Source organism: Psittacula echo (assembly GCF_963264785.1).
Source record: "Psittacula echo genome assembly, chromosome: 10".
NCBI classification, from domain to species: Eukaryota; Metazoa; Chordata; class Aves; order Psittaciformes; family Psittacidae; genus Psittacula; species Psittacula echo.
This window is the reverse complement of record NC_137741.1, coordinates 19,884,904-19,908,975: the sequence shown is the minus strand read 5'-3', so window position 1 is coordinate 19,908,975 and position 24,072 is coordinate 19,884,904. Positions and strand designations below refer to the sequence as shown.

Genomic DNA, 24,072 nt, shown 5'->3' with positions numbered 1-24,072 from the left:
GTTGTAAAGCTAAATTATTGGTAGAGATTTGTACTCGGTGGCATCATTTATAGATAGCTGCTATGTGTATTAACAACTGTGTCTCATGAATGCAACTACCCAACCTTGCTGGAGGGTCTGGACCTGCAGTTTAGACTGTTGGAGAATGCTGCACAGGCACCGTGGCTTGTTCCTCAAGGAACAAGAGTTTATTGTTCCAAGTTCCTATGTAATATGGCTTTTTGTTTCGCGGTTTAAGGCTTTCTTAAAGCTTTGCTGTATGAAGGATGGGAAGTTGTGTGCTGCAAGAAGAATAAGGTGTGAGTTGTCATAAAATCTTCTTGATCAATATAGCTTTTCTCCAAGCCAGAAGCTTTTAGAGCTTCAGGAAGCTTAGTGTGTGCACATACAGATGCCATACAATCCAGGCTAGTTCCTTGCATGGGTTTCCAATATGAATAGAGCAGAAATGGAAGAAGGGATATTAATGCATCCCCTTTTATTGACGGGAAAACAGATTCAGAAGTGTCTGAAGACTTTACCAGGAGTCATTAAATCCATGAATTCACACTGAATTCAGCTCTGTCTCACCCAGATGTCTTGCCTGTGAAACCGTTTCTCCTCGCTGTTTGAGTAAGGTAGAAGTTGGGTCTTTAGTCATTCATGGTCATGTCCTCTGGCCAGGTCCCTGTGCCTGGAGCTACACATGCATATGAACTGTAGCTTGGTAAACATCGCTGTAATCGTTTTCTGATGGGAATCATTTAACACAATCCCATGTCAGCCTTCTCCACTGTGAGCTCAAGGATCACATTACACTGCATCTGGCAGAGGCTGAGGGAGCTCATCCAGTCGCTGATGCTCAGCTGACACGTGGCATCTTCTCAAACTATAGTAACCCGACTGTAAAGCTGAGCCCTAAGGCCATCGTACTCATCAATGTTGAACTTTTGGCTTCTTTAGCACTAGTCTTGGTCTGCTCTGACCCCCAACTTCAGGCAAGTGGCCATGCCTGGTGGTTTCCAGCACTGTCAGTCTGGAAAATGCCCTCACTGGTACAGCAGGGCTTGGTACTCCATGAATTGGAGGCAACAGATCGAAGACTGGGGGGGTTTTCAGAGCTTCTTCAGGTTGTCCTTTGTTTTCTTCTCATGGGCATGACCAAGTGCTGTAACCCACTTAGTTCCGGGCGGAATCGGTCTATGATTATGCCTTGGATTTATCAGTCTATTGCACTTGGAAAATATTTGTCTGTGTAAAGATGGATCTCGAATCTGCTGGTAATGGAGCCGCTAAACTGCACTGTGAGCTTTTTAATTAGATTACATGGTTTCCTACAAAATTCATTTGAATTAAAACACTGCTTAATATGGCAATGAAGGTCTGAATGCCCCCAAAGGGATTTTTAGGGGGAAAAAGGTGTAAATCATCCCAAATCATAGCATGTGCTAACTGACTGCAAAATGTATCCTTATGAGCAACTTTGTTCTTGTAAACGAGCAGAGCTGGAAGTGAGATCCAGACCTGCAGAACATGGTGCATTCAAGATGCTGCTCTGCTCCTGCAAGCTTGAGGCGTTGCTCCTGTGGGCAGTAGTGTGTCTGCACAAACCCACAGCCGATGGGATGATCTGTCCATCAGAATGTTGCTTCACAAAGCTGTGAAGGGCCCTGTGGCATCTGCATCACCCCACTCCGTCTCTCCTATGCAAACCCAAGGAGAGCAAACCCTCAAGGTCAGAAGCCCATGATCAGTGAGATGGGACAGCAGCTTCAAGACTGGATTCACTGCAGGTTGGATGTGGCTGCTGGTACAACATCAGGCAGTCACTTGCTAAGCAACTTCCAGCCTTTCAGCACAGTGGAATCAGCCTCACAGGCTGTGTCTGATAAACACCTCTTCCCTCGCGGTCCCTCAGGTATGAATTCTCATCACCTGACGTGTTGATGTGTTTCTAGGCACATTAGCATGAAAGATCAGCCTTCTGCTATGCCCTCTCCAGAGGTGGTTGTTATGTTTGGAAAATGCCAGCTGTGTGGGAACAAAATATCCAATCGATGATTAGCAAAAATCAAAAGCAGTTCTGGGATAGCGGATAATTGTTAATGAAAAATGCATGAAGGCTCCGGCGTAGGGAATTGTGGGCTTTTCCATTAAAAGCTGTGAATAAAAATCAGTGAAGGAGCTGACGCTGGGGCTGCCTTGTTGTGCACTCCCTGGGTTGGGGATGGAGCTGATTGCTGTCAGGGTGATGCTGCACTGAGCCGTGCTCTCAGATAGAGAAGCTGATTTAGCCTTTTTGACTCTAGAGGAACCATCCCCGTGTCCAGCAGCCATAGGGGTTGTCCCTCTCTGTCGATCAGAGATACTGTTTTGCTTGTTCTCATGGGGTGATTTGTGTCAATCATGATCCAAATGCCCAAGAGGTGTAATGGGCATTTCCACCAAAATTCCCACCTGGCATCACCAGCCCATCCCAAAAGCACGAGTGTATCCCTACAGGAGGAAGGGGATTTTTTTGGTGTAAAATCATGCTTTCTAGGTTGCTGCTCCAAAATTTACAGGGAAGCATGAAATATGACCTGAATTACTGCTCTTGAAAGGTTTATTGCTTTTCTTCCTTTGACCCAACCAGGTTCAGGGGGGTCATTTTCAGCCTAGAAGTATATCACGCTATGGGGTTGATATTGCCGTAACAGCAAGGAACAAAGGCCAGCATCTTCAGAGAAGGCAGGCTCTAAATATTGATTTTCCAAGGAGGTTTTATTTACAAAATGGTAATTAAGGGACTTCATTTATTCCAGTGGAAAAAGGCTTCGTTAGGACCTGGGCTCAGGTGGCATTTGCTCTTCTCTGTGACCTTCCCTTATGAACTGTCTCCTTTTTAAGTTCTTCCTCACTGGTTTGCACTTGTTTCAGTGCTCTGGGATGGACTCACTTGAAGGGCCACCCAGCCCTTTTGGTACCGAAACCAGAGCCTGTCATTCACAAGGTGGCTTTTTGCTGTAAACCCTATGTTTTAGCTGGGTGTGGAGAGATGCAGATGGGTTTGGACATCCCTTCATGGTGCACACCCCCCCCCAACACTCTTGAATTTGCAGGGATTTGGACACCTGAAGGCAGGACAGGCAAGCCTGCAGGTTATTCATGCAGTGAGTTTGAAGACCGTTGGTGATTATGGGAAGGGTACTGTGTAGCAAATCATATTTCAGCTCCCAGAAGCATGACAAATAAGTGTGTGGAAGACTGGGATGTGAAGCAGCTGCTCCTGATTTAAGAGTAATTTATGGGTTTCACTTTGTTTGGAAGACACGTGGAAATGGCCTTGCAAGGAGGGTCTCTGCACGAGCGCCCAAAGCCCTGCCAAACAGCGGGGCATCAGGATGATCCCACCTTCCCAGCACTGAGCAGGGATCCTGCGCTGGAATCATGCAGCTGTATCCCACACACGGGATCTGCAGCAGTCGATGGTAACGGGCATCAGTCTCTCCTTATGTGGCTGTGGTTATTTTGCTGCCAAGGTGCCTGTGTGATTTTTCTCTGTGTGCTGCTCCACTGAGCTGCTCTTGTAGTGTACCACCAGTACTTGGTGTGCAGTTGGATTGTGGAGCTGAGCCAGCTCCTGCTTATCCTCAGCACAGTGCCTGAGCAGTGGTGAGTTCCCATGGGGAACACAGCACACATGTCATGTCAAGACAGTGCAAACCCAGGTGTCATGAAGCCAGCAAAGAAGGGTCAATGTTTCAGGATGAGATGGTGCCACTGCTGTGCCTCCTGTAGCAAGAGTGATGCCGTTTACAACATCTCATTTATAGAAGACACGCTGTACATCCAAATCCCCATCTTGCTGGACTCTGTCCCCTCCCAGGGATGTGGGAAGTAGCAGCATCTCTAACCAGCTTTGCAGGCTGAGAGTCTGCTGGCCCTTGCATCCCTATGGCCTCACTGGGACCAGTAGCATCCCTGCAGAAACTGTGCTTTGGTGAGTCTATAACTGCAGAATCAGGCTGGGTCCTGGCCGTTCATTCGGCAGAGCGTGACACAACATAACCCATAACAAATGGAGGCAGAGCAAGGCATGGGGATGGGGACCTGAGTGTGGTGCTGGTGGTTTCCTGTAGCTGCTGGCACTTGGGATGCTCTCCCTGCTAGCCACAGCCTGCTCTCTGCATTAATTTCATCACATTCCCCCTTTTGTGCGCCCGTGCACACGCATGCTGATATCCTTCCAGATGGGCCCCTCTTCTTTGTGCTGCTGAATCGATGAAGAGGCTTCCTTCAGTTCTCAGACTTTTTCAGAGGAGCCTTTGGAAAGCCGATCTCCGGTCACCGGCCTGGACCCCTGACCCGAGCCAGATCAGTCATCCTGCTTGCCTATGTACTGGGAAGACAGCTTGGGAATACCGCGGCTTTCGAGCAGCGGAGGCCTCTCAGCTCAGCTCAGCCGGGTGTGAATCTGCAGCGGCTCCTCTCCCCACTTCCATCAATGCCTGTCAGGGCATTGTGCAGAGATGTGATGGAGCCCTCGGCTCACGGAGCGGCTTTGGTGACCGGCAGAAACCCTTCTGGCATCTCGCCTCGCCTGACGTGCTCATGGCGCTGCCAGTCTGGCACTCGGGGAAAGTTTTCCAGCAGCAGATGTCCCAAAGTGACAGATTTTTTTCCCCCTGTTGATGGGAAGACATGAAAGGACGCTGCATATTTCAGATGGTTGAGGCGCAGAGACGCCCCGCGCCTCCTCGCACAGCAACTGCGTGTTTTCCTTTTGTTTGAGCTTCCTTACAAAACGAAGACTGAAAGCAGCAAAACCTGGGAAAGCTGCTGGGCCAAGCACTGACCCTGCTGCGCTGCATCCCGGAGGTGGTGCGGTGGGTGAAGGCAGGAAGGATTTGTCAGTGGTTAAGATGGAACTGGATGCACAGCAGAGGTATTAGAGGGGGTGATGCTGGGGTTCCTGTAACTCACTGCCAGCTCCTGCCCTACTTATCACAGCCACCAGCATGCTTCAGGGCTCGTGTGGGGCTTGCAGGGGGCTCAGCAGCCTCCTTTAAAGGTCTGCCTGTGGGTATTAGAGGCACTGACAGAGGTGGAGAGAGAAAACCCTTGCTCTCATTCTGCTGGGGTTTAGGTGCTGGGCATTCTGCTCACCAACTTCTCCACACTTGGTATTCCCAACTTATCCAGGCATAGCCAAAATCCAGTTGTTTTATTGCCCCCATTGCCTGCGCATCATTCCAGGTACCACGGGCCCCAGGTGGTGGATGGCTGAGGCTCTTCTTGCACAGTGCAGCCAAACCCAGCCGTGTAAATCTCCAGGAAAATTAACTTCTCAAAGCCCAAGGCAAGTTCCCAGCTTCCTGCCATGGCCTCTTCGTGGGAATGCGTTTTACTTACTAGTATCTCCTGACTCCCTGTCCATGACAGCGTTACCGGTCACCCTGGGACCTCTGCAGAGGGGCAATTGAGATGGCCGAGGCTCTGGCCAGCTCCAGCTCCCAGTGGCCAAGTGCTGTCCTGCTCCAGGACTGCTGGCATCCAGCACATGTCTGTGTTGGATGAGAGGAGCTTTGCTCACCCCACAATCCTCCCAGGACTCTCCTTTGACCCCAGCATCATGCTGTTGCCATCGGGCTCCTTGCACTGCTTTCCAGCCAAGCTCCCCTCTTCCCTCCTCCCCATATTTTCCTCTCTCTTTATAAAGCATATAAATATGCTTGGAAGCAAAGGAGCCTAAATACTCCTTGTTGTTCCTGAGCTGCTTTGTGCTTGGAAAGCTGCTCTTGACTTGTGTGCCAGCACGGCCTGGCTGCTCTGGGTGCCCAGATGCACAGCGGCCACGTGGAAATAATCCCTGCATTGATGGGGCAGAAGGAAGCGCTGCTGCTCCTTCCACACATCTGCTTTGTGCAGAGCTGCAAGTGCAGCTTTGGGATGGCGTAATCCTGCCTCCTGCCATCTGTCCTCGCAGGAATCAGCCCTTGTTGACACAGCTGAGCCACACATCAGGTCCTTCCTCCCTGCGTCCCCCTCCCACCTCTACCTTTCTCCTTCCATTTAATCAGATACATTGAGCCCGTGGCTATGAGAGGAGCTTAGGGCTGATTCTCTAAAATCTCCATATCAGCTGAAACCATCACATTTGATATTCCATTTACAATGTTTCCAAGGAAACAAAGGCACAGGACATAAATAGATGACTGTTAAACATTTGCTCACTCACCATGGCCCCGATAATTTGCAAGACAGGAATATGAATGTTAAATCAACAGCAATAATAAATTTTAATACAGAAAGACCAATATTTTGCTGCCATTAGAAGCAGCATTCGTTCTGACACACAGGCAGGCAGTGGCAGGTTATTTATCATTTCCTTTTAGCATGTACAAGTTTTCATTTACATAAAAGGCAGCTTTGATTATGACTCCTAAAAAGGCGTGAAGTGCCCCTCGCATCAGCAGGGGAGCTTGGGATTTACCCATGTGCAGTCAAGTCCCAGATCCTCCTGGAATTCACTGCAGGAGAAGAAAATAGTGTCGTTCTCCCTATAAGCAAGCAGTGGATGTGGATTAGGTTAGGTTCAGGTCATTTCTTACAGCAGAAATAGCAACCACAAAGCTCATGCGAGCTTTGGCATTGTAAGCCAACAAGATGATGCTGAAGCTTGAAGGCATCATGGTCTGCTAAACATTCCTGCCAAGCCAGAAGCAAACCACAGTTCAAATGAACTGGACAGGACTGGAAGTAGAAATAGGGATCAATCCAGAGTGGTGCACAAATGGGTGGTGCTCTAAAGTGGAAGCAGAGGCAGTGGCAAGCAGTGCTGTTGGGGTATATTCTATAGCCTATCTCTAGGACTAGTCAATCCCCACCTTTTGCAATAATGAATATAATTGCGCTGCTATTTATAGTGGTGCCAAAGCTGTCACTGGGTTTAGGTGGTCCCTACTGGACCTTTACTTCAAAAATTCTCCCCAAGGTGCCCTGTTTGTGGAGCATCCTACCAGGACTAAGGGCATAATAAGCATATTTTATCATAACCTGAGCTGCTGCCTCGGGGTTGGTAGAAGCATCTCCAGCATCAAAGGCTGCCTTTCCATACCCAGCTCAGAGCTGGGCTCAGCGTGGTGAGACTCCCCACCCCGTGTCTTGGAAGGGAGGCACGCTGGGTGTTTATTCATGTGTGCTTGTGTCTGCTGGATAGTCACAAACTGAATCACCTTGTTCCTGGCCTGGTTCCTGAGGAGAGCAGGGCTTGTACTGATGGGTCCCTGTTTGTGAGCAAATGTCGTTCAGAAAAGCTGGTTTGCGTGCTGCCTGCCAAGATAGAGCTGATGGGTTGCACAGTTATTTCTGAGTCAATATTTGCTGGTGTTGTTTTAAAGGTATTGGGCAGTACAACACTTGGGCTGGCCCTGAACTTGCTCCGGTTGTACACAACCGTTGCTGGAGGGTCACGCAGTGCAGAAAGGGCCTTCGGTTCATGGGGCCACGTGTACAAGAACTATGGTTGTCCCTGCGCCCATCAAGCCACTAAACGCCCCTTCTGGAGGTGGTGGAGAGATGGGCACTGGACTCAGGAATGCGCTCATTTGGGAAGCTGGTACATGGCTGGGTTTTCCTCCTCCTTTAGGGATGTTTTCCACCAAGGTAGCCAGTGTCTGTCTTTAATTTGGAGGCTGAAACCAGCATCTAAGCCTGATGTGGGGGCCCCAGGAGCAGGCTGGAAGAACCATCCTGTTTGCTGCCCTGAGGTTTTGCAGACAAAACCTGTGACTTGCTTATAAGCTTTGGCTCTTGGCTTGTGGTGATGGTGTTGCTGGAAATGCAGGAGCAGGAGTTGAGGCTGTAACCCCGCTGAATAAATCAGCTAATCCCACTGTTACCCTAAGACTGCTCTAATGTGCTATAATGCAATTAGAGCATCACCAGAGGGCTTTCTGGCTGCATTTGATTGGACTTGGCTTAGCAACCGTGTGTGGTGCCTGGATGGGCATCACTGGTGTGTACTGGAACCAAGCCAGTTAAAGCTGGTTTGGGTATATGGATGCAGTTGCCGCAGATTTATCTCTGCAGTGTGGCTGGGATCTTCCCGAATTTGGGAAGGCTTCAGATCCTGCCATTCCCCATCCCACCCTGTGTCCCTTTCTGCCTGTACTCTAACCACAGCCTCTTGAAGTTGAGACAGTCTTTCCAATCATGGGGTCTAGGGAATGATGCATCCACTTCCTGGGCTTTTCATTCCCCAAAATGTGCGCAGCTTCCTGAAAGCTTTCTGTGGAAACAGAGGCATGTGGGTGCCCTGCCATCAGAGCCAGCGTGGATGGCCGTGGCATGGCTGAAGGGGAGGGATGCCCACTGCAGTGCACCCAGTGCGATGCTTTCCCTCTCGTGTCCCCATGCAGCACTCTCTCCATCTACGGGATCAACCAGGCGGATGAAGCCATCTACCAGTGCATTGCTGAGAACAGCGCCGGCTCCACACAAGCCAGCGCTCGCCTCACGGTGCTGTGGGCAGATGGGCTGCCCGGTCCTCCTCAGAGCGTGAAGGCTGAGACCGTCTCTGCCACCACCATCCAGGTGTCCTGGACAGAACCTCTGCAGAACACCAAGGAGATCATCGGCTACGTGCTGCACATTCGGAAAGCTGCAGGTACAGTGCTCTACCCACTGCCCAGAGCATCCTTTAGGTAAAGCAGGTCTGCACTGCAGTAGACAGTGCTGCCACCATGTTCTCCTTCACCTCCGTGTTTCTGTAAGACATTGACAAGGCAGTAATGCTGCTGTAAATACCAAAAGGCTGGGAAGGATGAAGCCACGCAGTCAAATCTTGCTGCCCACTTAGGTCTCTGGCAAAGTGCATCGAAGTGTAAGCATAAAATTACATGGACAGATACATAGGTTACGAATGCTCCATCCCTGGCGGTGTTCAAGGCCAGGTTGGACAGAGCCTTGGGTGCCATGGTTTAGTGTGAGGTGTCCCTGCCCATGGCAGGGGATTTGGAACTAGATGATCTTAAGATCCTTTCCAACCCGAACTATTCTATGATTCTATAACCACCTTAGGGACCAAAGCTACTGCTTCCAACATCTGTTTAGCCTCTTTACCTCTTGCAAAGCCTAATGCTGCTCTGTTCTCCCTTTCTTTGCACTTCAGATCCTGTAGAGATGGAGTATCAAGAGGCTGTTAGCAAGAGCACCTTCCAGCAGCTAGTGACTGATTTAGAGCCCTCGACCAGCTATAGCTTTTATATAAAGGCTTACACCTCCCGGGGTGCCAGCAAAGCCTCAGAAGTCACAGTGGTGAGCACGCTGGGAGAAGGTAAGGAACGCTTTGCGCTTGGGCCATCAGATGCTGAAAGTCGCTGTGCGTAGCAGCAGCACCAGTCACCCCAGAGAGCTTTGGCACATAGCCTGTGGTGTTGCTGCTCCTTGTTCCTGCTCCTCCTCATACTCCGGGGTATTGTGGAAAGCTCACTTGTATCGTCACACTGGGGTCGACTGATTGTGTTGCCTCTCACTGCTGATGTTGTAGCAGGGGGTGAGTGCAAGCCTGGCTGGTCTTGTGCATTGCAGCTGCTCTGGGCTTTTCCTAAACTGCTTGCTAAATGCAGATTTCGTGCTCAAGCAGCATCTCAGCATCCTCCAGCAGCTCCGGTACTCACAGCTCTTACTTGAAAAGTGCCACAGTTCTTTAAATTTGAGTTTTTCTGCTCTACACACCAGAGGTGAGCTGTCCTGACCTACAAATCCCTGTCTTGGAGCTGCCTTCCGTTGCAATGGGAAGTTAGGGTGATCTCCAAGGCTTTTTCCCTGACTTGGCCTCCCAGACATGGCTTCCAGTTAGCTTCCCCTGCGAGAAAGCGGGTGCTCTGGTGCAGGACTCTTGCACATGGACACCAGACAGAAACCACAGTCCCAGTGTGATCTGCTAGCTGGCATTTTAGGAACATTTCCTGGAGACTCATGTACATCTCCAGCACCTCTGGGTCCTGGTTTGTCTTACATATGGAAACTGATTTCTTAAGAGCATTGCATCATTCTCACAAACACTCAGTAGTTCGAATTTGCAGCAGAGAGGGCCTTGGTTGTGAGGATGTTACTCTGGATCACGTGAAAGAGTGTGTTAACATCCACGTGGAAGATGCAGTTCTCATTCCATTTCAGATGTTTACTGCATTTACTATCAGCATGTAAGGTACACCACCAATAAATCCTCGCCCTACTGGGTTGTTCCCTGCAAGTTTATTTTCCTTGGTTCTCCACAGGGAATCAGTCACCCTTGAAGTTTGTTTTTCCTGCCAGTTTAGAGGCAGAAGGATGGACCAAGGCAAAAGTTGAAACTCCTTGACCCGATGCTCTGAGTTCAGCTACTGGAGCTACAAGGCAGCCATGCTTCATAGAGCTTGGTGTTTCTGCAGAAGTCTGGGTCAAGTGAGAGAGGACTTTTTGTCATTACTACCTTCAATCCCGACAGGGATAATTCGGTATCTGATAATGGGATCATAAATTTCCTGGCTTTCTGAAGTTTCAAGGCAGCAGTGTCCTGCTCTGTTATCCTTGTCCTGTGTAACAAAGCTTCAGCAACATGTTCAGGATGGACAAGCTGGCTTGGTTAAGATCATTCAATGTCAGCTTGCATTTGCCTTGTAGGAGGATAAAAAGGGATTCAAAAGCCCAGTTCTGGCTTGACCTGTTTGCTTTGCTTCACTTGGGTACCTGTTGCCTTCTGCTCAGAGAGGAGGGAGTGGATCAGACAGCCAGGATCCAGTATCTTTTGTCACAAATTAAGGTTTCTGCAGATTTGCCTCTTCTTCACCCTGCGCCTCCCCGAGGTGCACTGGAGAGCTGTGATTCTCCAGGGCTTGGGGAGCCCCTGGGCCTGTGTAACAGCCTTGGAAAGGGATGGGATTTCCCTGACACACTGAGATGTCCACAGTGATGTGCGTAAAACCCTGAGCTGGCAGGATCCTCTGTGTCATCACGCTGCCACGTCCTGCCTTGTGTGGAAAGTGCTTGTCAGAGTGGCCAGCAAAGATGCTGCCAGCTGGAGACTGGTCTGTTATACTGGTGTTGTCTGGAGTAGGAATATGGTGAAGGCAGTGAGGAGCAGGGCTGCTTTTGACTCGAGGAGGTCAGCTTTTCATGGCTAGGACTATGCTGAGAGTGCGCTTGGCTGAAGCCTCCAATGCTTTCTAGAAACACCATGCTGCTTCCTTTGTGCCAGTGATGGAAAGGAGAAGGGAAGATGCTGTAGAGAAGCTACCCAGCTGAACCTTGTCCTCCATAAACCTCTCTCACTAGGAAGGTCCTTCCAGCTCCTCCCTGTCGTTCTCCTTTACGCCGTTTCACAAATGCTGTGGTATTTTGAATCTCAAACCCTCTCCGCTTCATTCAGCAGCACACACTCCTTGCTCTTGTCTTTTAATGCTTTTTAGGGTTTTCTCCAGGACTTTTTGACATTTCTCTAGGGTGAAGACTGTTCCTTTAGTCACCTTCGGCTAAAGACGCCTTCAAGAAGAAAGTTGAAATGACCTGGGGAAAATTCCAAACAGCACGGAAGAGGAAAACAAGTATCCCAGCCCTTAGCATGAGGGAGATGCCTCTCTTATAGTAGATCCATATGATGTCTTATATATACTTCTGTGAAGCACCTCTACACTGCTGTGTGTACATATATTTATACACACACAGATATACTCCACCTGTATACACTTATTTGTGTAATAACCTTATAAAGAGCACATGCATTCTGCGAGTGCATACGTATAGTCAATATTATACATATATATAATCAAAGTTTGAATAAATACTATATATTCCATACTTTGAAGGAGAGAGATTCTTGTGGTTTTTATCAAATGTAAGGCTCTGCAACCATAAAATAAAGCCAACTCTTCACAAATCGGGATGGCCCACATCAGTGTTTCTTTGTCCGTGGGATAATGCGATTTCCCTTTCTGTGGCATTTTCACGTGTGGTTTGGAAAAGGATGTTTTAAGCAAGGGTCCAGCTTCTCAGAGGGGGGATCCAGACAATTCCTAATTCTGCCCTAGAAGGAATTGGGAGAATTAGAAGAAAAGAGTATTTAATTGCATTGCAAAGCTATGTAGCGTTGGGAATAATGGAACATTCTGGTATAAATAGAATTTACTCCATTTTGCATGCAGGAATTTCTAAGTACAGCCTCCCATCAATGCACATCAGAATGAATCCTAGCAAGAAAGAAGTACCTTTTTTTCCCCATTGGCAGCACTCAGGCAACGGAGTCTCATTAACCTGATCCAGGACACCTGCTCTTGGGTCTTTCCTCCTGAATCCATATGAAGATGCTCACCAGTCAGCAGGGACTTGGTCCTCTCCCCATGCCTGTTTGGAGGACATCAGGCAAAGCCCCTGCAGCCTGAAGGAGAGCATCGCTTTGGGAAGAGACAGAGCTGCCCATATCCTCCTGCTCACCACCAGTGATGATGTCTTTCCATCCCCTAACTCTCCTTGTGGGAAAGCTTGAGCTCTCAGTGCCTGGGAAAAGCCAAACCCTTGTGCTGTGTGGTTTGGCTTTTACTGTTAAATTGAGGAAATGCCCTTTTTAGCTCTCATCAGTCTTAGATTGACACGGTCACATTTCCTCTGCTTCTCACCACGGCTCACAAAGTGGCTGTGCTGAACTCTCTGCCAGAGGCCGGGTTTGCACTGTTCCTCCTTTGGGGAAAAACAAGCCAAAACCCAGCATCAATCTGACACAAGCCCAGCAGTCCTTATATTTGGAAACTTATGAGCTTGTAACCAGGTGGGATGGGAAAAATAGCTCTGCCTCGAAGCCTGGAGGCTGCTGGAGGAGCAGGGCTGTTCTGCTGGATGGTTCTGCTGCAGGGTGTAGCTGAGCTCGCTCTCTGGTACCGCAGTGCCCAAAAGCCCTTCTCCTTCCTGGTGCCAGAGCCCTGGGCCGGGCAGAGCCTGCAGCGCCTGGTGCTTTGCGCCTTCTGGATGGTGCCAGAGGCTGATGGAGTCATTTGGTCTGGGTGTTTTGTGGAAATGTCCTGCTCAGACACATCTCTGCCTTGGTGTGAGACAGGGAGGGAGAGGGGAAGGGAGAGGTTTGAGGTGGTCCTGTATGTCCCTGCACTGCACAGGGCTCCAGGGCAGGGTTTGGTTGGTGCAGAAGCAGCTTTGGAAAACTCAGATGTCTGCATCACAAGAAAATTGGCTTTGGTTTGCAAATCTTGGGCTCTCAGCCCAGTCTGATGGGGCAGGATGGGGGCCTGGGCAGAGAATGGCCCTGACCTCCTGTTGCAGCACCCCCTGAGAACAAGGGCAGGGTTTTGGGGCACTGACTGGAGCAAAACGCTTCCTGGTGGACTCAGGCCTTGGTGACACCAGGCAGCAGCAGGGACATCTTCCCAGCTAAACCCCCGTGTGCCCCTAAGGCCAGGTAAGTGCCTGCCTTCCAAAAGGAACCAGCCACAGCTGTGCAGGGATCTCAGGCTGCAAAGCTATTTAGGGCTGTTCATGACCATCCCCTGGCTCTCTCCTGAGTCCCCAGCACAGAAGCACAAACCTTCCGAAAGCTGACAGGAGAGCAAGCTCCCGTGCATCATGCAAGCCAGTGCAGGTACCTAGCACGCTCTTAAGACTCATGTCTCCAGCTCCATCCTTTCTGGTTCCTTCCTTCCTGCCTGGGGGATTAATCACTCTGAAAGGTCTTCACTACCCTGAGGGCGAGGGCAGAAAAGTGGAATTTGGGAATGCATTGCCAAAGTGGCTGCATTCTTGCCCTGACCCGACAGGGCTGAGCATCAGATTGCAACCAGAGCGTAAAAGTAGCCTCTCTGCTTGCTGAACTGAACAGAGGAAACCCTTGGCAGCTCATACAGCTCCCTGAAGAGATTCAAAGCTGTTAAACCAGGATCTGCTCTGATCTGATGTTTCTCAGTCTCACCTAGCACATTCCTTGGTGCACTGGCTGTGGGGAAAGGCTGCTGGGGGATTTCTCACCATGCAGACGATGAAAGCACATGCAATCCACTGTCTTTCTCTGTCTCTTTCAGTCCCAGCCATGCCATCCCTCTTTATTAAAGTCATTAACAGCACGGCCGTCCAGGCGACGTGGGAGCCCTCCATCAAACTGGGCCAGCATGAAGGCTTCAAGCTGTATTACCGCAAGGTCCACCTCTCCCAGTACACAGGTCCGGTGCTACTGCCCAGCAATGTAACAGCATACAACATTACCCACCTGGGTGAGTATGGTGGCAGCTTGATCCATGTCCCCTCCTCACCCCAGGATTAGCAGAAGAGAGCTCAGATGTGTTGTCCTGCCACTAAATGAGAGATGCTGCAGCTCTCCCCCAGGCTTTCGGGGTGCTTTCCTAGTAACAGGGGTGTTTGCAGCACCTTAGAATCCCAGACTGGTTTGGGTTGGAAGGGACCTTAAAACTCACCCAGTTCCAACCCCCTGCCACAAGCAGGGACACCTTCCATTAGAGCAGCTTCCTCCAAGCCCCTGTGTCCAACCTGGCCTTGAGCACTGCCAGGGATGGGGCAGCCACAGCTTCTCTGGGCACCCTGTGCCAGTGCCTCAGCACCCTCGTAATAAAGACTCTCGATCTCCCCTCTGTCAGTTTAAAGCCGTTTCCTCTTGTCATGTCCCTACATGCCCTTGTGAAAAGTCCCTCTCCAGACTTTTTGTAGGCCCCTGTAGGTATTTGATAGGATTCCTAGAGAAGCATCCTAGAGATTTTCCTAGAGAAGCATCACATGGGGAGATACCACCAATGATTATGCCTGAAATGCTCTTCTTGTATCTCCTTCGAACAGATGCCTCGGTGGTTTATGAAGTCAAGCTCCTTGCCTATAACCAGCACGGAGATGGAAATTCAACTGTCCGCTTCGTGTCCTTGAGGGAAACTATGGAGAGGACAGGTGAGATGGGACATCTTGGCCACTCCTTTAATTTCAACATCACAAATAAGCAAAACGAAGCAAAACCCTGCTGGCCTGGGACTGCCTGGTGCTGATTGATGTGGCTTTTCTGCCCCATGGTTTGCACCATCCCTGTTGGTCCAACCTGATGACTTTTTTGCTAAGGGGGAGAAGACCAAATGAACCTGTAACTGCCAGTTTTGTCCCCTAAGCTCGAGCTAGAGGTGAGGCCATGAACATGAACACACCTCCATGCATAAGCTGAAAGCTGCCATCCTTGGGTAAGATGTGGAGCGCAGAGCATCTCTTGAAGCTGTCCTGGATATTTTGACCTTCGCTGGCAGCAGGAAGGGAGAACACATGGCTTTGGAAAGGAGAAGGGCTGTAGAGCATGAGCACTGCATTATGTGGCAGAAAAGGGGAAATCCCCAGAGGGAGCCTCTTAACTGATCACGCCTTTCGTATTCATCTATGTGTAAAAAACATCCTGCTGCACTTGGAAGCCTTTTAAGCCTTCCAGTGGGAATATCTTGAAGAGACAGTTATTACTCCTCTGTCTGTGCTGGAGCAAATACTAATCTTGTTGGGATCTGCCTACCCGGTGCTTTCCATCGGGTATCAGCCTGCTCTGGCGTGGTGGCAGCCTCTCACCTCCCACCTCAGACACAGGGTTTGCAGGCGTTAACATCAGAGTCTTTTTTTGTTCATTAGTTGTATCTAGTAACAGCAGCCCGGGTAGTGAGCTGGCTCTCTATGGACCTTCCAGTGCTATGTTTGCTGTGACTGCCTTCCTGGAGTGCCAGGAGCAGGGGAGCTGCTTTGTGAGGCAGTGCCCTGCATGGGCTACCCACCTTGTTCTCCTCTTCCCCATGCACTGCTCTCAGCACTGCCCGGGCTTTATGTGGGCTCCCCAAAAGCTGGAGGAGCAATAGGAAAATAGCAGCACTGACCCCCTTTCTCCCCCTTTCTTTTGGCAGTGCTGAATCCCCCGTGCGACTGCATGAAGGACGAGCAGAACAATAAAACCTCCACAACCGGCATCATCATTGGGATCCACATTGGCGTCACATGCATCATATTCTGCATCCTCTTCCTCATGTTTGGGTACAGAGGAAGGTAGGGGCTGCTCGTATCACTGCTCATGAGGGGTGGTGGGTTCCTAATGCCATGTGGGTATCCACACTGGGGTCTCGCACCCCTGATGTGATGATGGACTGTTTCCCATGCACAGTTTAGGATGCACATCCCAGCTCCCATGAATGCTGGGTGCTTCTCCTGCCTCCCTCCCGGGCACACAAATCCAACGGGCTTCTCTGAACATTCCAAATGAGCACAGTCCCCAGCTGAGGGATCTGGTGCTTCCCAGGAGTGTCACTATTTGTGCTCTGGCAAGCCTTGACCCTCCCTGTGAAGCAGAAGCACTTTAATGGTGACGGGAATGTGACTTTATAGGAGGGATTTCAGGAGTGAAGGAGCATAGCACAGGGGTAAGGCAGACTTGGGCTTGGGGGAAGAAAGATGAGGAGGGGGTGGCACCACTTTGCTCACCCTCAGGCTCCATCTCTACTTTTCAGGCTGCTGATGTGCAAAAACGTGCAGGAGCAGCTCTCGACACCACAGATCCCCAGGAGCCAGCGGAGCACCTCAGGCCTCGTCCTGAATGGCGCTGCTCGCAGGGACAGGGACGACCGGGACTTGAATGGAAAGCAGCTGGATATGAACGAGCTGGAGAGGTTATTCCCAGCATCCCCATCCCAGGAGCAGCAGGATAAGGGAATAACGGTAAGTCCAGCGGGATCCAAGCACCCCTGGGAAATGCAGACACGGCTGCGTGTCTAAGGGCATTGGTGACCTGCAACCCATCACTGCATTGTCCCTTCTCTCTCTCCAGTCAGCTCCACCAGCCCCCCATGATGAAACCCAGATAACCACGCTCCCTCTGGATGAGTTCAGCATCATCGAGGAGCAGCCAGACCCGCTGGGCAATCCCGCTGCTCCGGCTCCTGACCATCGTCCTGCCAATGAAGGATAAAACTGCCAAGACTCGAACCCTCTTGTAGGAGTTACCAGAAACCAAACCCACGGCTGGTGATGTCTTTACAACGAGTTGTCAATCTCAGGTCAATTGAAGATTTCTACGGTCTGATTGTTATTTTTTTGTTTTGCTTTATTTTTATATATATATATAAATATATATATATGTATCCAGCCTTTTGGAAACTCTGTGAAGTTGATCTTTCTGACCTCCCTCGGGCCTCTCGGTGTGTTCCCGACGACGGCTTCACCGAGAATGGTCGCGATGGGTTTTCCCTGCAGCTGCTAGAGTAAAAGACTCCTTGGCAGAGTTCGGCAAAGTCGCCCATCTCTGACAGACTGGGGATACAATGGAGCCTCCTCTTGGCATCCCAGACGTTTTCCCGATCAGCAGCTTTAGGATTACTTTTTGGATCTATTTTTTATTTCCGGAAGACTGGATTCGGAGAAATCCTTCTGACTTGACTCCAAAAGCGAGGCCCGGGAAGGGTGTTTCTCCATGGATTCGATGGTTTTGTACACTTTCTCTATTTCTCAGGATACTTTTTTTGCTGATGGACTCTAAATAATATGGAAAAAAAGGCAAAAAAACCCAAGAGTGTGTGTGTCAAAGGATGCCTGCCTGAGGGCTACTGAAAGACTTGGACAGACAACCCGAGTGGGCTCAGAACCTACCTCAACCGGAATGAATGTCTTCTGGGAAGCAGAGATACCTGCGTCTTCCTTCGTGTTCAGAAAACAAGTAGTGTAGCACTTGGTCAGTACAAGCTTGGTCCTACCTCAGCAGTCGCGCTCTGTACCTGCCGCCTCGGTGCTGTTCTTGTCGTCGTTCCCATGTAAAGCACTTCCAAACCTTTGAAAGCAATGTTCTACCTCAAGCGTGATAGAGACTCGTGTGTGTGTGTGTGCGTGTGTGTATGTGTGTGCATCCTCTCCTCTCCCCCCAGTTCCTGCCTCTCCCACCCAGCCCCACACGAAGCAAGATGCTTCTCTAGTGTTATGAGCTTTACTTTTAGGGCATGTAGCGGGGCTCTGGTGTGATGTTGTGTGCTGGAGATTTGTACCGTGGTTTTGTTACTTTAAAGATTGTTGGGGCCATTGCAGACACGTGGCTCGATGCCCCCTGGTTCACCAGCACCATTGCTTTGCAGGGCTGATTTGGGTGCTGGTGGTGGCTGCCTCGACCCATCCTGGGTGTATTTGGGATGGAGTGGGGCGTGCAGGGGGCTCAGATACCAGTGCTGGGGCCAGGGCACCCTCTTGGCCCATCAGCATGCTGCTCTCCAAGGCTGATTCCTAGCAGGATGATTTATGGCATATGCCAGCACAAGCAGAATAAGACACCTTTGGGAGGTATGGACCTGGACGTCACTGTTTTGTCCCTTCAAGAGCATCTATGAGGAAACTGATAACAGCACTTCCAAAACCCCTTGAGATGCTACTGAGCTGCTCCCAGCTCCTCCAGTGTATTTCCAGCTAGCAGGAGATCATCCAGAGGATGAACAGAGCTGAAAATGGCTCATTTCCTTGGGAGGGATGTGGCCAGGAGGGATTCCGGATGCTTGGAGCTGCCAACAGCCACCCCTTCCCCATGCCCAGGGTGGGCAGAGGAGCTCCCAACACCAAAGAGAGGGTTTGTGCGTGACCTCAAACCACCTCCAGGGACCAACCACAACCCTGCCGTGGTGGGTTTTGGTTGTCCTGGCATGGTGCAGCCTTGTGAGTCTGGTGTCGTCCATGGGGTGTGATGGGGACACGCACAGGGGACAGGGACCTCGGGCAGCTCTTTCCCCACCGCGTGGGTTGGTTAAAATGGGGCGAATGTGAAGGTTTGAACTCCTTGCATAGGTGGTGGCAAATCAAATATCACCCTATTTGCAAGGACAAGTGAAAGGAATCAGGAAAGAAAATGAGTTTAAGTTTAAAAGAAAAGTAATAATTGTATTTTTTTAAATGGTACCCATGGGAGAGTCCCTTGTGTCGGAAACATCCCTCATCTCCTTCCCATTTGGCAATGGGATGCTACTGATAACTGTGTAAATAATACAATATACAGGACCATAAGGCAAACATCTCTTCCCCCGTGCTGCGTTCTGGTGCTGGGCTGGGTTAGCTGTGAGCAGGACTCTGTCCTTCCAGATCAAATCACCCAGCTTGGCCCAAGCAGATGTTAATGGCATTGACCTCAAGAGCACGAAACTCTTGAGGCTTGGTGTTCGTAGCCCTCTGCCATCAAAATTCCTCCTCCTGTAGACATCATGCAGGTCAGAATAAATGTAAAGGGTTAAATTTATGCATTAAACCCCCAAATAGCCTCTTCCCACCCCACCAAAGAGGTGAAATGGACGTTAGGCTGATTCCTGCTCACCCCTGCTGTGGGGAGATGCTCCTTTCTGCATGATGCTGGACCTGGAGATGTGGTGGGAAGGGACCACAGAGGGACAGCACTGGCAGCACCATGCGAGACCAGTAGCACAGCCCATCCCGTGGTGGGAACTGGAGGATGACGGGACTTGGCAGAAGGGAGGAGGAGATGCCAAACAGCTCGAGTTATAACCTCATATCAAAGAAACCCAGTCTCCTCCTGCCATCCCGCTCCAGCCCAGCTTTTCTTTATGTTGTTTTATTTTGTGTGTGTATCGCCGACGTTCACGTTGAATAAGTCCCGTTGCCAAAGTGAACACAGAATTTAGAGTAGCTTTCAGCTCAGACTTCCTGGAGCTGTGAACATGCTATTAATTTAATATCATATTATTGTGATATTGTAATAGTAACAAGTATTTGTCACTACTTCCTTTTATTAAAGGGAAATGCTGTGCCATTTGACTAGTTGAAAGACAGTAGTATGTCAAGAATAGAGCTTTTTCCTTTTGGTTTAATTATGCAGAAATGTGATGGCTTAAACCAGTGCAGATTATGTGTTGGTTTGAGACGGTGGAAGATGGATGTAAATCTTTAAAGACTATTTTTTAGATGTTTAGCTTTCCCTCGTTTTTGGGGTTTCTTTTCCGCTCTTGTCAATCCATACCATTGAGACCTGATGTTGATGGTTGTGGCAGGTCAGCCTGTGAAGGGATGAGGCTGAAGTCTGGAGATCCAGCAAGAGGATGTGGTCTTCCATGGGTTTTTCCAGCCTCCCAAGTCCACAAAACTGGGCAAACTCCCCTCAAAATGGCACGTTCTGGCTTTATGCTGTGATTACCTCTAGCTGCCAGCTGGAGAAGCAGCACGTAACAGCACCTCTTGCCATTCATCTGTGCCTGAGCCAGGCCGGAGGCAAAGCTGTGCCAACTAAAACCTTGGGAAAACACCACCTGGAATACGTCTGGCCTTTACCCTGTAAAACAAGAAGGAAGAAAGAACAAAGATAGCTTGTGTTTGGTTTCAGCTTCAAGTCTGTCCTTGGTTCAGCCAAACTGCTGCCCCGTGTTTGAGGGAAACCACAGGATTGCTACTCTGTGCTTAAGACACAGTTGTACATGGGTGGATATGTTGTACTTGGGTGGATATGTTGTACTTGGGTACACATGTACTTGAGTGGACATGTTGTACTTGGGTAAACAGCTGTACTTGGGTAGACACATTGTTCTTGGATAGATGCGGGCTGCAGGTCCCCCTGTGCTGCCGGTGGTTTGGATATTATTTCATAGGTGTTAAAAACATCCTTCCCAGGTCTTCCATGAGCACTTACCCGTTTTCATGGAATCAGAGGCTTCTTCAAAGGAATCACCTTTGGGATTTGGCCCGGCTGTTGGTTGAACAGGAGCATTGCTGCTGGCCTGTGCCACTGGCCTCCTGAGCCTCAAGGCAAAGCTTTGCTGCATCCATGGAGCAGAGGGGTCTGGGCATCATTATATGTACCAAGACAGAGGGCTGAACCAGCCAAGCTGTCACCTCAAACATTTAAGCAACAACTTGCCAGATTCCTTATTTCTTTTTCCTTTTTATTTTCCCTTTTTTTAATGGGAGGAATTGAGTTTTATCCGGAGATAAACCCACTGGATAACAGGCAGATGTTGGATCAGTGCGAGCCACTGGCAACTGCCTGTGTTTGGGGTAGGAATCTCATCCTCTACTATTTTCCCAAGCAAATAATTCCACTAAATCAACTCGCTGCCTGTCCTGGGCAGATCCAGACCAACCTGCTCACTTTCCTGGCTTACAGCAGAAAATTCCAGCTGAAATTACAGCAAGGAACAAAGCATCCAAAAAAGCTGATTTCTTTATTATTTTATTTTCTTTATGGTAACCCATAATGGGCACATCCTATTCTTGGAGCTCTCGAGTTTACCAGAGATGGCTGCTACCTCAGGGATAGTATCCACATTGTCTTTAGTTGACCAGGGAATAGTTTGATGCTGTGACAGGGTATTTTCATGCCGTTGGATTCAGGTATTTATTTGTCTACCGTTATCTCTCATCTTCCTTCTTTTGTGAAGATGCTGATGTGTTGAAGTGCTGGACCAATTTGGGAATCTGTACAGCTTCCACCCAAAATTATACCAAGGGACTGTACATTTTGAATTGGCAATAGGAGTGTTGCTGCTTCTGGATGGTGAAGGGAAGGGTTTTGCTGCCCATGGGGCTGTACCTCCAGGGTTACCATCCCACAGCATCTAAGGGGGGATCTGTGTAGTGCCTGAGCCCTTTCTGAGCTGACTGACAGCACTGAAGCCTGGGAGGGTCCCTTAAAACAAAGGAAATTAAAAGCTTATGAAAACAAATGGCAGTGACATGGAGGAAACTACTGCATCTGTGCAAACAGTGTTTGGAAACCTATCCCTCCCCATGCTGCGCCAGTGGAGGCGGATTAAAGATCCCATCTAGCAACGTGATACCTGCTCATTCACTTCCCTCACCCACCAAATTAAAAGGGAAAGGAAAAGGAAGGTGTTAGTTTAAACCTATAATTTAAGGCTACAGGGCTGGGGCTTTGGGCAGGGAAGTGGTTCCATGTGAGCACCAGCTCCTGGTGCAGGGCCACGGCTCCAGAACCCTCCATAATGCTGGAAATCAGTGAAACGGCTCCAAGTTGCCTCTGGGAGCAGAGTCTGAGCCTCAGCATCGTCTAACAAGAAGGGATGGGGCCGGTGCAAAGCCCAACAAGTCAGGGAAAAGCCTGATTTCATGGGGCTTTGGATCAGGGTCTTACAAAGCAAAGAGGGATTTTTACCTTGATTGTGTTTCCATTGTTTAACCTTGCAATATCTTTACATCTGTAATAAAGTGATAATAAAGATGGTGCTAAACCTTTGTCCCAGCCCTCCTTGGGAATCAGCAGTTAAGAGTACTATTAAAAACCCAGATTGCAAAGCACTTTTCTACTGTTTTATTTTCTACCTTCCTTCCTTTGAATTGTCTCGATGTTGAAATCCCACTGATCCCATGATTGTTAGCTCTGTATAAAAGAAAAATAATAAAACAAAACCTTTTCTTTTTCTTGTTTTTCTTTTTGTAGTTTGCTCTGTTTAGGTTTTAGCCTGTGGCTACTTGTACAAGAGAAATAAAGCTAGAATAAAGGAGCTCGAGTGGGGCAGCCTGAGTGGTGCTTTCTTCATGCCGCAGCACGCGCCCGTCACGCGGAGGGTTGGGAATCTGGTTCCTCTTAAAGAGTAGCTTCTAAATGCAGTTGTTAAGGGCTGAAGGGGGTTTATTTTGCTGCTTTGCTCATAAACCTCAGGCCAAGCCATCGGCAGAGGCAGGATGGAGCCCTCCAAGGTCCCGTTATGATGCCTTGTGCTTGGAGGTGCAATCAGTTTCCAGTTAATCCTGGCTCTCACTCAGCTATTGCTGCTGTTGGCTTTCCCCACTACTGCCAATGGGGCATCACTTTACCTGCTGGCTCTTTGCAGAAGCCCCCGTTTAAAGCCATGCTCGTGCCCTTTGCAGCCCAGCTGCAACCTGGTCTGCGATGGCTGAGGTGGGATGGGCATTGCCACCTGTAAGCTCACCTAAACAGGCAAAGGGGTTTGATGCCAGGTGGGATGCAGAGGCAATCAGCTGCTGGCAAAGTAATCAACTGGCGAGTGAAGACCGGTGTGTGGGGACTCCTTGGGAAGGAGCTGGCATCTCCCTGGTGTCCGTGGCAAAGCAGAGCCCAGCCCCAGCAGCCCCAGAACAGGGGAAACACCATTTATTGATGAGCTGTCCGGAGGAACAGCCCCGCCCTCTCTGCTGCTGCTGCTCTCGATGCCAAAGAACAGTCACAGCGAAGGGCTGCGGGGGATAAATGGGTGAGACCCAGCCCAGCAGCGCTTTCTGAAGAGGGTTTCAATAAGCAGGTGAGGGAAGAGTGGCTTCAAACAACACCCCGAAGCTCTAGAAGCTGCTCAATTGCAGCACAGATTGTCTAAATATATCCTTCGTAATAAATACAAGCATAAAAACTGGTTTTATTTCCCAGTGGCAACACAAGAGGTGAAGAAACAGATCGGAGCTGCTCACTCGGGGGATTTTCATGTAAGTTCAGTGGAATATGGTGCTTCAGATAGCAGCTGCGGAGCCGAGGTATTGTATAAAGCTTGTGGCTTTCATTAAAAAGGACTTTCCCTGCCTTCATGGCAATAAAAACAAAAGGCTTGACAACATTAATCTGAAGTCTTAGAAACTAAGGAAATAAACCCCCCCAACTAAGACGTTTGAATTGCTTTGATTTTGGCTGCTGGAAATACAAGTGGGCTCAAAACCCCCCTTACCTGAGTGTTCAAACCCCGTCGTTAAGAAAAGAAACCTCCTTTTGACTGTGCACATTCCAATTGCTGCTGGAAGCAGCTCAGATCTTCAGCTTATCATCAACATCTTCAGCTCCAGAAATACTAAGACAAAATTGAGTTGGGCAAACACCGGGTTCGTGCCTTGGAGAAGATGTTACTGCTAATGTCCTGATTATAACCCTGCCAGCACAGGGAGGATTTATAATACCCCATAAAACCCTAACTATCTGAGAGGTCATTTAGCACTAACACCACCCGGGCATCCCCGTTTCGTGTGCTGACACTTTTACAAAGCCAGGTTTAATCCTGGTGCCGCTGCTGTAAAACCTTTATAGGGACCAATAATCCTTAAAAATCAAGAGCTGGAACATCTTCATCAGTGCAGGCAGCCCTGAGAGGCTGCAGTATCCCAAAGCCCAGGTCCTGGCAC

At 49.4% G+C, this 24,072-nt stretch overlaps 1 protein-coding gene across 1 annotated transcript in view; it reads left to right on the top strand.

Moving 5' to 3' along the window:
* The window catches only part of IGDCC3 (immunoglobulin superfamily DCC subclass member 3), a gene marked incomplete at both ends in the record, with an annotated part of 96,537 nt that extends 79,610 nt beyond the window's left edge, over positions 1–16,927 (top strand). The window contains 7 exons of the mRNA XM_080626760.1: positions 8,382–8,629; positions 9,134–9,298; positions 14,025–14,213; positions 14,791–14,895; positions 15,873–16,011; positions 16,470–16,677; positions 16,787–16,927. Of these exons, the coding sequence (XP_080482886.1) occupies positions 8,382–8,629; positions 9,134–9,298; positions 14,025–14,213; positions 14,791–14,895; positions 15,873–16,011; positions 16,470–16,677; positions 16,787–16,927 (1,195 nt within the window). The remainder of the gene's footprint in view (positions 1–8,381; positions 8,630–9,133; positions 9,299–14,024; positions 14,214–14,790; positions 14,896–15,872; positions 16,012–16,469; positions 16,678–16,786) is intronic.
* Positions 16,928–24,072: the final 7,145 nt, after the last annotated feature.